At 26.7% G+C, this 16,284-nt stretch overlaps 3 protein-coding genes across 3 annotated transcripts in view; 1 reads left to right on the top strand and 2 right to left on the bottom strand.

Annotated features, from left to right (window-relative positions):
* LOC135926603 (uncharacterized) overlaps positions 1-7,987 on the top strand; it is a 35,078-nt gene extending 27,091 nt beyond the window's left edge. Inside the window, exons 13-17 of the mRNA XM_065462529.1 lie at positions 1,210-1,430; positions 1,734-1,884; positions 2,016-2,143; positions 2,272-2,466; positions 7,160-7,987. Of these exons, the coding sequence (XP_065318601.1) occupies positions 1,210-1,430; positions 1,734-1,884; positions 2,016-2,143; positions 2,272-2,466; positions 7,160-7,342 (878 nt within the window). The 3' untranslated portion in view covers positions 7,343-7,987. The remainder of the gene's footprint in view (positions 1-1,209; positions 1,431-1,733; positions 1,885-2,015; positions 2,144-2,271; positions 2,467-7,159) is intronic.
* LOC135925812 (zinc finger protein 862-like) lies at positions 3,848-6,717 on the bottom strand. The gene is made up of 6 exons (XM_065461303.1): positions 6,469-6,717; positions 6,262-6,303; positions 6,084-6,200; positions 4,576-5,821; positions 3,938-4,375; positions 3,848-3,884 (listed from the first exon to the last, which is right to left on the bottom strand). The coding sequence occupies exons 1-6, from the start codon at positions 6,590-6,592 to the stop codon at positions 3,848-3,850; spliced, it is 2,004 nt and encodes a 667-aa protein (XP_065317375.1). The 5' UTR covers positions 6,593-6,717.
* A 123-nt stretch (positions 7,988-8,110) lies between the features above and the next one.
* Positions 8,111-12,668, bottom strand: LOC135926604 (E3 ubiquitin-protein ligase MARCHF5-like). The gene is made up of 6 exons (XM_065462530.1): positions 12,581-12,668; positions 12,294-12,532; positions 12,118-12,248; positions 11,911-12,007; positions 9,129-9,517; positions 8,111-8,913 (listed from the first exon to the last, which is right to left on the bottom strand). Exons 1-6 carry the CDS (start codon positions 12,604-12,606, stop codon positions 8,644-8,646), a joined length of 1,152 nt encoding a protein of 383 aa, XP_065318602.1. The 5' UTR covers positions 12,607-12,668; the 3' UTR covers positions 8,111-8,643.
* Positions 12,669-16,284: the final 3,616 nt, after the last annotated feature.

The following is a 16,284-nucleotide window of genomic DNA, read 5'->3' as shown; positions in this document are numbered from 1 at the left end:
TAATGATAGTGATATTTATATTCCAATACTCGGGAATATAATGACCCAATTGCAATTTTGAAATATAATAATCATTTGGCAACACATAAGCTAGTTTGCACAACAGAGTGAAAACCTTACTGATTTATCTGGACATTATTTATTTAAAATTATAGATGGAAAAAACGTAGATATACGCACTAATAGATGTATGTACCAACTTCATGTTAAATGTTAAAAGGATTTTCGTAATATATAAACATTTTCTCGTTTTTATTATGAATAACAAAAAAACAATAAAGATTTCTGTTGCTTTTTTATCTTATGGTATTATACATAATTTTTATCTTTTTTAACCTCTTAATAATTTACTGCAAATATGCACCAGGCTAGATTTTCTATTTAGGATTATTTTTCTGGCTCATTTTTTTGAATATCACATTTAGGCCTTAATCAATATAATTTGAAATAATTGAGCATTTTTATCCACCAGAAAAATCTAGTAATGGATTAAATGATATAATTAAACACGTTACATTTTTTATGTCTGCATTTCTGCAATATTTTTATACTAGCAGTGGCGTAGCTACGGGGGTGGTTTTCGGGTTTGGACCCTTCCCAGAGCAAAATATTTTTTTTAGATTATACGTTCAAAAGCCTTAAAAGTTACTTTATATCAAATAAATACAATGAATATTTATATTTTTCTATTTTTGATGTTCGTGGAAGGATAATATATTACTATTGAAATTATTCTGGATAGTATTATGATAAAATCATTGAGATAATCTACTAAATTATAATAATATATTATTGATGCATAAACTGTATTTATAATAAAATATCGAAGATATTGTTATGATTTTTAAGATAAACCCGGACAAAAGGGCCGAAGGCCCGTTAAATGGGGGTCTGGGGGGCGAAGCCCCAATCTTATATATGTATGAACCCCCTCTAAGGAAAATTCCTGGCTACGCCACTGTATACTAGTAAATTTTATAAAATCCTTATTCATTTTATTTCTCGTTTGTTTTTATTTATTCTTCTCTTTTATATATTTACCATTCATTTTTTTGTTTACTTTATTCCACTTTATTTTAAGTTAGTTTATATATTTTTTAACTCATTTTTTCCTTTCTTTTATTCACTTTATCTCCAATTTATTTTCTTATGTAATCCTTTCACAGCTAGACATCTAAAGGTTTCTATTTTTATTATTTATTTTATAAGTTCACCGGGACCTAAAACCTTCCAATATCCTCATAACATTTTCCGACTCTCAAAATCGAATTCGTGCCGTTATATCAGATTTTGGCATTTCAGCTAATTTTTCATCTGCTTCTGGTAGCAATAGCTGGGCCTCCACTTCGGGGGCGGGAGGCGGAACGTTGGGTTGGAACGCGCCAGAAATTTTGAGGAAAATGGGGGACAGCGACGGAAAAACCAATGATGTGAATCCTAAGAATTGATTTTTCTAAAATCGTTAAATATTTTTTTTATTGTTAAAGATAATTTGCGATCAGATGATCAAAATGGAGTATAATATAGATTTATCAAAAAAAAGCGGTGGATTATTTTATCATTTGATTAATAAATGATTATTTATTTTTATAATTTATTGTTGATATAAACCTTTGATTATTTCAAATCAAGACTTAATCTTTAGTGCCTTATATGTCAATCAATCGTATAGGATCAATACTATGATATATTTTAGACTAAATCCAACCATTTAAAAAATCACTTAAAATTAGTACTCCTCGGACCTTTTTTCCGCTGGTTGTGTGATGTTCTATGTAATAACCCGCGGGTGCCACCCGTTTGGCGGGACCGACCCTTTCGAAAGGCAAATCAATATACTTTCCGGCAAATGCGATTTGAAACAATTATCTCATCAAACTAATGGTAAATTTAAATGTTTTTATTTGCTTATATATTTGACTTTTTGATTCTTCTGGCCTTTTTAAAAAATAATTAATATCGGGCTTTACTTTAATTTTATGGGTAATATTTATTTATAAATATTTCTTTTATAGACGACATTTGCCTGCGTCATCTATTGAATCAAATGTTATCGACTGATCCCCAGATGAGACCTTTGGCTAAAACCTGCATTAACCACCCTTACTTCTGGACAGACGAAAAAAGACTCCAATATTTATTGGTACGAATCCATAAATATTTTATTCATTATTTCAATTTCATTACATTTATATAGTAGCTAATCTTGTATTTTTTCTTTCTAAAAAAATTATACTAATAAGTAAATTTTTTTGTATAAATAAATCTAAGGACCTAAGTGATTTGTTAGAAAAAGCGGATTCGAAAACGGAATTAGTAAAACGTCTTGAAAAATATTCGACATTCGTTTTGGAAGGGGGAGATTGGAAAAGTCGGATAGATTCTGAGTTGTCTTGCGAACTAAGGAAATACCGCAATTATAGAACGGATAGTGTTAGGGACTTACTCAGGGCTCTTAGAAATAAGGTAATTTCATTTACTAAACAGAAAGATATTAAAGAGAGAAATATAAATGTTATATAACCGATACGGATTCAAATTAAAAAGTACTATAGGTAAAACGATGAAGGGAATTTTTCAGTATAGATATTTTTATGTAAATTTAGATTAAACCCAATCTTACATTCATTATATCTAAAAAATTAAAATCCTTATAAGATGTTCCAAAGAATTTGGTTTAATTATCATCACGTGATTTTTGATTTGATTCAAAGTGTCATTTTTGAGATAACATTGATCATTAATACTTCCCAATCGACCCAATTTTTTTTTCTAAGACCTGAATCCTGTCCATACTCATATTCTTAGAAATAAGTCCGAGTTCGCCGAAATTAAAAATAATATTGAACTTAGGAAGTGTTGTGAGTTCGTTGGATAATTTTTGCACGCAAATTGTTTTTTTATATAATATATAAATTAATTGTTATTTCTAATTATTAAATGATGCAATAAGAAAATTGTATATTTGTAGAAAAATCGGATATGTAAATTAATAGTTATTTTTAATTATGATGAAGCAATGAGAAAGTATATATTTGTAGAAAGGCCAGACATGTAAATTAATTGTTATGATTGAATGATGCATGAGAATTTATTATATAAAGTAATAATACTTAATTTTTAATTCGATCTTTTATCACAGCTTTTACGACTCTTTGTATTTAATTAATTTCTCATTGATATAACAAATTCCAATAGGAAGAATCTCATTTTTTCATAAAGCGGAATAATTGATATTATTGAAAGGAATATATAAAATTATCAATATTAGGAAAATAAAATAATTTAAAAGGTCCAGTCCAAAACAATTTATCACTTATCCCACTTCGGTCTGAACAGACAGATCCTTGCAGAGCTCTAATATATAAGATCATGAGTTATGAGTCACTCAACTATTTTAAACGTTAATATTTTCTCATTTTTAATTAGGATGGAGGTAGATCAAACCAAAACTCAGTTTAGCGATATTCAGGGCCGTAGCCAGGAATTTTCACTTAGGGGGGCCAAGTGCTTACTTGGGGGGGGGGGCACTATTTTTTTAAAATCAAACAAATAATTACGCATTCATAGAAATTTTTTCCCATTTTTATTAAAAATTTAATAACAAAATAATACTATAATATGAATATACAAAAAAAAATAAACTATAATATGCATATACAAAACAAAATATTACTATAAAAGAATACGGCGATTTTTATTTTTAAATTTTAATATAAATGAACTAAAAGATAAATTCTGCGTTATTCTTTTTGCATACGCCATTAATACTAAATTTTGTTTACGTTTATCCTTCATAGACTCTCTACTGCTCGATAAAACTCTCTTTAATGTAGAGAACGAGGCCTCACAAGAAGCCGTTGATATCCCAATGATTATCGCTGCTGAGTAGCATTTATATAATTCTTTAAATGCATGATTATATTTTTTTTTATACATAATATGTAAGATGTTTTCAAAATTATGATTTTCTTTAGCTTCCGAAGCTAGCAATCCTTTTGCTATCTTCATTTCATGATGCAGTGTTTCCATATTTAAGTTTAACAGGGATTTTAATGGGGCCATTTTATCTGATAAAAAATAATCAGGGTCAAGGGGGAACAATGTATTAAAAGATGAAAAAAGATTAAAATCATCTTCTGTAAATCGGTCTAAAAAACGATCCACAAAGTTATCTATAATTTCATAATATATCCTTTTTAAAGAACTCCAATTGGAGTCTTTTTCACAATCGAATTCTAGTTTGCTATCAACTAAAAAATCTTGGAAATTTTTAGGCGTTTTACGTACCCGTGATGATTTTTGGGGAGTGAGATTAAATTTTGATAAAAGTTTTTCAGCCTTAATCATAATCAAAGCAAAAGAATTATCACCTCTTTTATTTTTTAATATATTGATAGTAGAATCAATACAATTTTTAGCATCCACTAAATTAGTACCTACTGATTGTAGATACTTATTTAGTGGATCTATTGTAATTAATATCTCATAAATTATGATGGCTAATATAATGTAATTTATATTAATACATTGAGATAAAAGACCAGAGGCTTCGACTGAATCATGAATTGAAACCTCGGAATTAAGATAGCCTCAAAATTCTCATAAATAATGCGAGATGTTTCTAAATGACCAGTCCATTTCTGGTCTAAAAGTCTCTTAAGGGTGTGGCCTGTATATTTACAGGATACGTTAAAACGCCTGAAAAAATTATACAATGCATTTGATAAATTAAAAAAATTAGAAATAATAACAATATTATTATACCAATTTTGAACCACAAGATGCAACTTGTGGTTGTAGCAATGTATAAAAGGAACATTTTTATTAATTTTTTTTTGAAGAAGTGTTTGCACTCCTCCATTTCGGCCAGACATAACGTTTGCACCATCATATGCCTGGCTTATTATATTAGCTGAATTAATATTTAGATCATTAAGTTGCTTTAAAATGCAATCTGTAATGCTTTCAGCAGAAAGACACTCTAAATTAATGATTCCTATTAAATTTTCTTGGATTTCTCCAGAAAAAATATAGCGAATTATTATGCTCAGATATTCACAACCTGAAGCATCTTTTGTCTCATCGGCCTTAAGACAAAAAAAAGGCATCTCGCTTTTATTATATTTGTCTGAAATATGTTCAAGCACCATATCTGCCATAATGGATATTACTTCGTTTTGAATCTGTGGTGATGTATACTGGGCATTTTGGGGTATAAATTTCATAATTTTATTTAATTCAGGGTCTTTTTGGATGGTGTAGGAAAACATTGCTATAAATAGTCCAGAAGAATAAATTATGTTTTCATCTTTTGCAGCATCCGTAATATTTGTTGAACCAGTCCCACGGAAAGGTAGCTCTTGTATGCTAAGAAACAGCATCAAATCAAATATTGATTTAATATAATATTGATTACGATTAATTTGATCACCTCCCAACATTTTAGTTATTTCTGTACCATTGTTTATATTTTGATTTTTATCATGCCATATTGTAATTGAATTTAAATGAGCTTTTGAGCTCTCGTGTTTAAGCAGTCCCTTCTTGGCAGCTAACGCATTTTTCCAATTTCTGAATCCCGTTTGTCCAAATTCATCACTTGGATTACACAAGTATTTCCTACATGGAAAACAAAAGGCAGCGTCAGCTTCTACACTATACTCCAACCAGTCTCGGACTCTATACCATGATTTTTGAAATGATCTTTGCCTTCCATGGATATCTTTTTTCGCGTAATTGTTTAATTTGATTTGATTTGGTTTATTCTGGCCAAGGTCACCAGGGATTTGAATTGAACCATTAGAGGACTTTTTTGACACTAAAAATTTTATAATTAATAAATTGTAATGAGGGAAAGGGTCATAAATAATAATGGTCATCAGGATGGGCGAAGGAAGGGCATGCTGAAAATGAACAAACACAAAATTTATCTTGTATTTAAGATACAAGTTACTGTAGTGCCCCCCTGATGAAGATTATCAGTAAAATTTCAGTATTAATAACTAGAAAAAAGTCATAAACATTATATCTTTAAAGATTAACAAAAAAATATAATATTTTTATATTTATAAATCAATTACTAGTTGCTTCTTGACAATGAGAGACTGAGCTGCTAGATGAAGATGATTGAGTCTCTTCTTCGTCTTTATTTGTTTTAAAATCAAAATGTAATAATGAAACACCATAATCTCCTACTCCTATTCATATTGTCAAAAATATATAAATAGAAAAATTTGGGTTAAATTTTAAACTATTTACCATCTTCCTCCTCTTGATTTTCTAGATTAGCTTCATTCATATCTTGAAATATGAGTAAATATATTTATTTTAATAATTAAAATTATTATACAAAAATGATAATATTAATAATAAATGTCTTTCTCTTGTATTAAATAATAATATACAAATATTGCCCTATATCAATATCATATAAGTCATGAAATAATAATATAAATTTATACTAACTATGAGAAGAATCAGTTTCTGAAATTTCTGATGTAGTATTACTAGTAGTTTGTAGAGGTGATGTTGCTTGACATTTGTTTAACTTTAACTTAAAATAAGAGTTTATAATTGATTGTTTCTTCATAATTTTAAAATAAACGCTCTAAAATAAAATAACTGGTTATATATTATAATATTAATGTGATACCTATAGAGAATGTGATACACAACAAAAACAGATGAAAAAAAATGAATGAATGATAATTTAATATTGGGTAAAAATAAAAATAAAACAGGATAAAAAAAATTTTACAAACTAGATATGTTTGTAGAATAAATATTCAAAATTTATTTTAGAAATATAAAAATAATCAATTCTAAATAGACATGTTTTTTGAATAAATATTTAAAATTTATATTAAAAATATAAAAATAATCAATTCTAAAAAAAAAATTCAAATTGGGGGGGGGGGGCAGAAAAATTTTTGCTGGGAACCAGGTTTGGGGGCCAAAAATTTTTTTTTTTTGGGGGGGCCCCCCGTGGCTACGGCCCTGGCGATATTAATCAATCGCTATATTTATCTCCAAATGCGATATAAAAGGCGTATTTTAAATATTTAAATCATTGATATAATTTATAAAGAAAACCCATATTAAAAAAAATTTAATTTTTTTTTACATCTTAATATATTAAATGGTATTTTCACAATAGAAGCACCACTACCAAGAGTTGCCAGACACTCTGAAGCTTTCCTTAGGACCAATCCCAGGGAAATTTTTGGAATATTTCACTTCCAGATTTCCATACTTGTTGATTCATTTGTACACCACTTATCAAACTTTAATGAACCATAAAAATCATAAAGATATTCGTATTTTCGACAAATACTTTTAAGTAGTTAAGTTTATATTCACCTTTATTCTTTATATTTTAAATCAATTCGTTTCTCGTCATATCTCAAGTGACGAGATAGAATGTAGAAATAAAAAATTAGCAAATTTTTATTATTTTTTAGCGATATTTAATTAATATATATTTTTTTTGTAAGAATCGCCTATTCATTTTTTTTTAAATTATAGAATGGCAATATATCTAAAAAAGCTAGAGAGAAAAAAATTGTATATTTATTTTAACCTTTTTCATTCTATACGTTTAATATTTTATATGAATATCGGTGCTATAAACCTGGGATTTATATTTTTTCTATTGTAATTTATTAAATCATGTTTTTTTAGTATTAATCAATTTCGTTTCCTAAAACATCTTTCCCTCAATCGCATTGTCGTTACAGTAGTTGTTTTTTATTACAAACCTTCTGATAATAAAAAATTAATTCTCTCTTATTTCATTTGATTAGCAATAAAATCCTTATAAAATAATAACACAAGGAATTCAATATGACTAAGAATTATTCATCACATGATCTCTCGTCATCCTAATTTTCTTAAATAGTATATTTATAACACGTGATTATCCATTTATTTATCTATATAAAAATGTTTATCATTCCTTAATATAATTTATTTATTCGAGAAATTACCTAATTATTTATGAATTTGTATATATTATATGTATATTTATTTATTATATAGATAATATGTAATTCTAATTATTTTAAATTAATAAAATAATATACAAAATTTGAAAGAAAAGTGTATGAAAATAAAATATAAGGACGTTAATAATTTATATATTATTTATAGAGTAATTTTAAAAAAATCCTTATGATTTAATATTAAATGTTTCTTAGTATAATTTTATGTGTAGATATTAGATTAAACATAACTTTATATATATAATCATGGCCTTTATTCTGTTTTCTTTATAAAAATCAGAAAACCAGGTAATATTACATTTGAGTATAGAGATTTACAAATTAATGTTTAAAACCTGAAATATAAAAATAAATTGATCTAAAAAAATAGTAAATGAAAAGCAATATTAGAAAAATAATACATATTTAGTAAAACAGTAATTTTTAGTTTGAGGAGTAAAATGATAATTAAAAAAACTAATTGAAAGAAATTTTAAAGTATCTTTGGAATTAACTTCAAAAATTATAGTGGAGTATAAAATTTGGCAAAGTAAGCAATCAAGAGTTGTTTCATTGTATAGTCATTTTATAAAATAAGATTAATAGATATTTCTGCAAAAAATAAAATAAATGAGGGTTGGTAAAAAGACAGAAAAAAATTTTAATCAAAAATTTGACGAAAAATGGAAGAAGGCGGCACACTAGTAGCTAAGCTTGTAGAATTTATATTAATATCGTTATCACTGTTAGAATGGTCCCGATCTCTGCTTCCGGTTGGTGAGATCAAATCAGGAATGGGATACTCAATTAAAGGACTTACACTTGTTGATAATCTATGATCCATAATATTTCTATGTGTTAGGCGGGTGTATTGTGTTTGACGGTAATAAAGTTTGAGAGCTCCTTTGCAGGTTAGAAAAACTAAGCCACCCTTTTAAAAGTTATATATTTTATAGTACATATATGTACTATATTAATATACTTTGATATAATTTTATTTTTCCTTTCTCCTAACTTTTATAAATTTTTGATTTATTTTTCCATTACTTTCCTTTTATTTCTCTTTCATTACCTTCCCCTAAGAACAAATTTTTCAAAATATTTTCCAGTAGAAAATTTTTTTAAATAATATAATTTGTTTTATACCAAAAGAGTTCTTTGAAGATGAGATTTGAGGTTAGGAGCTATAAACCTTCCCACAATACTAGCTAAAGTGGGTAATATCATGGCACCACAAAGGACACGTGTTGCAGACACATGATCGTAAGTCAAGTGATTTAACCCATTACCATTCTGTTGCAAGTTTGTTTCGCTATTTGAATCGCTCGAATTTGTTGGAGGAATATCATATACGTAATTATTTTGAATTTGATGATCGTTGGCAAAATGATCAAAATCATTCATTCTCTCAGAACTATTAATTATAGATTGGTCAGATGAGACAGGAAACAAGATTTTATTGTAAATATAATCTAATTTTGGAGTGTGTTTTCTCCATAGCTGAAGAACTTGGTCCTCCCAACGGATCATTTTACCTTATTTATTATTAAGATTGTGCCAATAAATTGCACGAATATATTGATCATATATAAACAATTTCATCATTATTCCCACTATCTTCCATCTAAATAATCTTAGCCCTTCCTTTCTAAAAACAAATAGATTAAATCATTTTGATTATCCGAAAAAGACATTTTTTAAAAATTATAATTATTTTTTAAAGTAGACCTTGCAAAGTGATTTTTTCGCGGCCCGAGCCTGAATTTAACATTTTTTTGTCCGATCACACATTCCAACCCCAACCGAACCCGAATAAAAAATTTTTTTATAATTTGAGTTTAAATATTTTAATATCTAAGAAAAAATTATGTGTATTTATTCACATATTGCCACTTATTCCCACGCAAACCTTTTTTAGAATACTTTATTTTTTTAATTTTACCGTTTTTTAATAAAAAGGCAAATAAACTATATTGAGTCTTTTAGGGCAAAAAACCTTAATCAATATGGTCAATAACATTAATTCTACCGAAAACAAAAATGCAACAATCACAAATGATAAAAAATTTATTTACATTTCTATATTATATTTAATTAATAAACAGATAAAATTTTAAAATATTTCAAATATATCGGCCCCAACCCCTCATACATCAATTAGAGATTTTTTTAAAAAATTCATAAATATTTATCATTATAATTAATTTACAAAAAATAGGAAAATTTTTTTATCCATTCAAGACTTAATATCAGCTAAAAAAATATAAAAATTTATGATATCACTTTCAAGTACTGGTCAAAATATAAAATATTGGCTGATACCTATCAGCATATCTATGATTCAAAGTGACATGAACTAGTGATCTACACCTGGTCTAAGTCCGACCCAGCTCCCAAATTGTTTTTAAAAAATTTCCTGCCAAGCCCAATCAAATATTTTTTAATTTGTCCTTAAATGCCCAATCTAAAATAACAATTATTTGTCCATTAAGACTGGCCCAAATTTATGTAAATAAAGAAAAAAAATTCTCTTTATTGTAAAAAAATATATTCTACAAATAAAAATATTAGCGCCTTGTTTCTTGCAAAAATTTTAAAATATATCAATTTATTTGACAAAATGTAATGATATCTTATTTATTATCAACTTGGCCACAAATTTTTTAAAAAATATCAGGCCCAAGCAGGGTTGTCAGATATTTTTCATTTGAAAACATGAGTATTCATAATAATTTATGGAAGGCAATCAATATAGTATACTTATCATACTTAATATGTTATATTTAATGCAAAAAGATCTTTTAAGACAATATTCAATTTAATCTTTTTTAATTGATTTACTATTACCTATTATTATAATGTATAATTCTTCCAAGTTTATAAATATAGCATAATATTAATTATTATATTTTATAGATGATATTAAAAGAGATTTAGCAACAGTACTATGGAGATAGGCTAAAAACTTTTTGCATGTATAATTATAACATTGTTTAATCATAATTTCTTCCAAAGAAAATGACTATAATCCATTACATTTTCACCAACTAGTAGTCAGTCAGTAGGCTGACTATTCTCTCTGATGACACATTTGAATATGGAATGGAAAATATAATTGCATATTTTCTCTATTAAAGGGGAGTTGTTATTTGAAAGGAAATTCATCCATTCTAGAGAGTATCTGAATCTATATTTGGTATTTTATAATTAATAGTAAATTTTTGAAATTCATAAAATGCAGGCTTCTGATGTCATAAGGCCAATATATTTCCCTATAATATCTATAATCATAGTGTATTTCTATATATTCTATATTTTTTACAACATCTTGATTCATTTTTGAAATTCAAAAACTTTTCTTAATCATTATTTGTAAAATGTTCAAGGAAATACTGCAGTAAAAATTGTGTTAAATTTTTAAAAATCCTTAAGTATTTTGATTAATGTATATATAGCTTAGACATCTTCAGATTGTAGTTGTAAATTTATGTTATTCAATAAATTGCTAACATTAAGGAATGCCTAAATATTTCTCCTAAATTAAATATTGAGAAATGGATTGGTTTATTGGACTATTAACAAATATTAAAAAAAATTTAAAACTTTATATTTGTTTTTAAAAATAATTGTTTAAAATTTATAAAAAGTATGATATTATAATTTGCTCAAAAAACATAAGAAAAGTGTAAAGTGTGAGAAAACATGATTGAGTAAAAAATTTAGTATGAAATCCTGCAAATCACTTCTAAATAAACCCTGTACCCAACCCAGCCCAAATCAAAATTATGTCTGGAGTCATGATTTGCAGATCCCAAACATGATTCTAACTCAAAAATATTACATAAAAAATCTAAGCAAAAATTTAAAAACAAAATAATTTTTCAATTTAATAAATAATCAATATATTTTTTATATAAAATTTACTTACTTAATATTAAAATAATTGGTATTGCTGGTAACCCAAGCAATAGAAGCATAGGGTCAGCTGATTCTAAAAGTTGGAGACCTTCTTTGTGTCCAACAACCTATAAAATTTAAAAAATATAATGCTTTAAAATTTAAGACAAAATTATATATTCATATTTATGTGATATAATGGTTTTTAGATAGGTATTCATTGACAATTAACATACACCTGCATAACGGTTACAGCTCCATAAGTAACAGCTGTCCAATAAACTGTTCCCACTATAATACCAGCTGCTATAAATGGACAAATTTTAAATATTATTTTATCTATTTGTTCCAGAATATATATAACTGGTCCTGATATTTGAATTAACACTAAAAATAGGGCTAAATTATAAATACCTGATTTTGGTAACAATATTACATATTGAAACTTGCATTGCGGGCATGAAACTGCTTGTGACTGATTTCCTTTCTGTTTTTCATCAATCCACCGTTGAAGACAAGCCTGGTGTACCCATTTAGTTGTGCCTTTACATCTACAAGGTTGAACCCATTGGTGCAAATAATATTTTGACCCACTTTGATAAAATTCGTCCATATCGTCTTGCTCTGTGGCAAAACAGACCCAACAATGTTTCCTATTTATGAATTATATATTATTTCAAAAAATTGGCAATTAATTAAACTTTATATCTTCGTTATTTTCTTGCATTTCATATTTCGAAATATAAGAATTATTAAAAACAGATTGATGACATATGCCTCAACCACGTGATATAATTAATAATAAATAATGAGCCCGGAAAATATGTATTTAAAAAGAGGATTAAATGTTAAAAAAGCTTTTTCAGTTGCATTTATTTTTCCTAAAATTGGGGCATTGTATTTATTGTCTTTTTTGCGGATCTCGGTTTTCTATGGCATTTTAGCTGGGATTCAAAAATTATCTTAAGTCATAGGTTTATTCAGAAATATTTAATCCTATGATATTTTTAAATATATTTTATCGAAAATATGTTAATTTTAAGAATTAATATGTCGGTCAATTTAAATCTTTTGAAAATATAGATGTGAAATTTTCAATATTCAAATAAATAATTAAACATATGGCTATATATTGTATAACCTCTCCATGGTTAAATTTTTAAAACCTACAAATTAATGCAAAAGAATAATTATCACTTAAATAATTAAAGTTGACATAAAATAACGGAAAGTAAAAAGGTTTAACCACAACAATCCCATCCGTTTAGTTTATAGGCGTTTTACCGATTATATGTACTAATATTGGTAGCCAATTATAACATTGAAAAAAGCTGAATGGTTGTGTGTCTTTTTCCATCAACTAATCCGATATCTTAGAATTGACGCCATCCCCTTACCTACACATAAATATTAGTGTGGTGGAAAATTTGGTTATATAAAACAGCCTTTGAGACAAAAATGAAAGTAATTGCACTAGTTTATCAATTTCGATTTTTGTATGGCTAGTTAATTGCGATAACAAAAGAGGAGGGCAATTAAAGTTTATAAATGATGATAATACTTTTTAGTTCATCTATTTTATCTATATGTCGAAATTTTATTTGTATGAACTTTCGATTTTATCCCATTAATTTTATTTTCAGTTATATATTTCTTTTTATATGATTTTAATTTTTTATTCTTCAAAATTATATTTGAAATAAATTCTTGCTTTACAGTACAGCTTTCCTGCCACAAATCATATGTTGTAAATCTTGAGGACTCATGCCTTGATGTATTTGTAGCAAATACTACACCAGGCAGAACTCCTGACCAATCAGTTTTTAAGTGCGTGATTTAGATTTTTTCCTACTAGTTTGTGATATACTTTGCTAACTTCTTGCCAACTTCATTCACAAACTTGTGGCCCTATAATTAATTTGAATCTAAATATAAATAAATTTTGTTCTTATAAAAATTTATTATCAGACCTTGGCCCTGAAGTCTGCATAATAATCTATATAAAAAAAATCATTGTATTCGCCGTTTAATTCTTTAAGGGCTGCACTTCGACATTTTGAAAAATAATCTATTGTAATTGCTGATTTGCGATTATAATTGAAGTATAAAATAGTTTTCTGTACCAATCATAGGACATATGAAGTAATCAATAATTATAGGCGCATAAAGAGTAATCCAAAGTAAACGAAATAAATATAATACATGATAAATTATTCATAATACATAATCTCTCAATTTTAAGAAAAATGTTTTTTATATATACATTAAAAAATTAAATAATCATAAAATAATGATCAATCATTAAGTTACTCAAAACGAAAAATAAAATGTTCTTCGTTTAAAATTGAATTTAACTTAAATGATAAAATAATAAAAAAATGTAAATTGTAAGTTAAAATAAAACGATAATATAAACTGATTTTTAAGTTAATAAACATAATCTTTTTTTGTCATGCCGTTTAAAATAAATATATTTGAAACAAAACGAAAACGTATATCTAACATTAATAATTTTAACATCATCACTCTCTGGCAAGGAACACAAATCTACCAATGTTCATCTCCATACTGTAGATATTTTGGCAAAAATCACAGCATCTAACAAAGTCAAAAACATCTTGTCTCATTACTTGCCACCAATATCTAAATGAAAGATAATTATCTATACTATTTATAATTGAAATGCTATGTGTTTTTTAAAGTCTTATAAGTATTTTAAAATATTATTAAAAGTTAGAAATAAAATTACTCTTTAGCTCAACCCTAATGTTCTTAAAATAACTAATACGTAACTAGTTCCTTAAGAAAGGGTTAATTTCTGCAAAATTTTATACATTTTTGTGCCATCAATAATATTAATATTCATTGAAAATTTTAAAAAAAATCTCCATTATAAATTTATATCTTATCTTATATAAATATTGTTATAAATAGTTTTATTTATTAATATTAAATAAATTTTTTTGTGTGAGTCATGAAATATTTTTTTTTGTGTTTGGAATTTTATTTTTAATATTTTTTTTTAAAAGTTTCGCGCAGTCATCATGAACATTATTATATAAATATTTTTAATATTTATTATGTAAAAATAATTTAATATTTATAAAGTAAAAAATAATCATATATAAACTAAAAAAAAGTGGAAATTGATGATTATTATAATTATATTTTTTATATATTTTTTTTTTTTAAATCCTTCTTTCTTTAAAAAAATAAAGACGAGATATTAATCCTTGTTGTGAAATTAATAAAAAAAGGTAAAAAAAAATAAAGACTTTGCGTTTTGAAATAATAAGAACTGCTAAGTTAAACGTTTCTGTGCATTGAAACTTTGAAATTGGTGGTCGTAATATCATATAGTGGTATTTGAGTCTATATCTACGGTAAAATATCATATAGTGGTATTTGAGTCTTCGAGTGAAAAATATCATATAGTGGTATTTGAGTCTTGAAGTGAATTGTACATCGTCTTCATCATCTACATCTACGGTAAAATATCATATAGTGGTATTTGAGTCTTCGAGTGAAAAATATCATATAGTGGTATTTGAGTCTTGAAGTGAATTGTAAATCGTCTTCATCATCGACATCAGCTGTCCATTTATTTAATTAATTTATTTTTTTCTTCTCTTCTCTTTCAAAATTAAAAAAAAAGTCTTATCGTACGGAAGTGCTGTCCGAATTTTACGAGTTGTAAATCTGTTACACAAAATTTGCTCAAATTTTTGTCGTATCTTTAGACTTATTAACTGTAGATGTACATGTGTATTATTGGATTGTTTACACTATTAATAATATCATATCTATTAACATTACAAATAACCAAAATTTTTATTTTAAAATTAATTAAAAATTTTTTATAAGGTCGAAATGAAAAGTTTAAAATTTGTAAAATACTGGGAAATACAGTATAATATTTTTGGGGCATTGATTATATTAGTAATATGGATGTGTAGCTTAATATGGGGAAGAAAGTTGAGAAGAAGTCGAAGTGTGAAAATAAAGGGGCAGACATTGACGATAGAAGGACATAATGGGGAAGAGGATGTTATGGGAAAGGTAACATGGTTCCCAGTGCAGGAGTTAATTAATGGGTGGACGGATAGCGAATTAGATAAATTAACCTATAGGCCTGAAAGGAGAGATTCATATACTAATCAGAGATTGGGGACATATAGGGGACCTAGAGAAAGTTCTCAGGGAAGGAGAGGAGAAATGACACCCAACTTTGATTCTAGAGTAAGGGGGAGAATGAATTGTTATAATTGCGGAAGACAGGGACATATGGTCAGAGATTGCCAAGAAACGAAATGTTTTGAATGTGGAAAATATGGACATATAGCCACGTTTTGTCCAGGAAGACGTGATAAGCTACGATGTGAAGGTTGTGGTCGATTTGGTCACA

The sequence above is a fragment of the Gordionus sp. m RMFG-2023 genome, chromosome 3, assembly GCF_954871325.1.
Source record: "Gordionus sp. m RMFG-2023 chromosome 3, tfGorSpeb1-WG-v2, whole genome shotgun sequence".
Taxonomy (NCBI): Eukaryota; Metazoa; Nematomorpha; class Gordioida; order Chordodea; family Parachordodidae; genus Gordionus; species Gordionus sp. m RMFG-2023.
The sequence above is the reverse complement of the archived record's forward strand: the minus strand, read 5'-3'. Positions and strand labels throughout refer to the sequence as shown.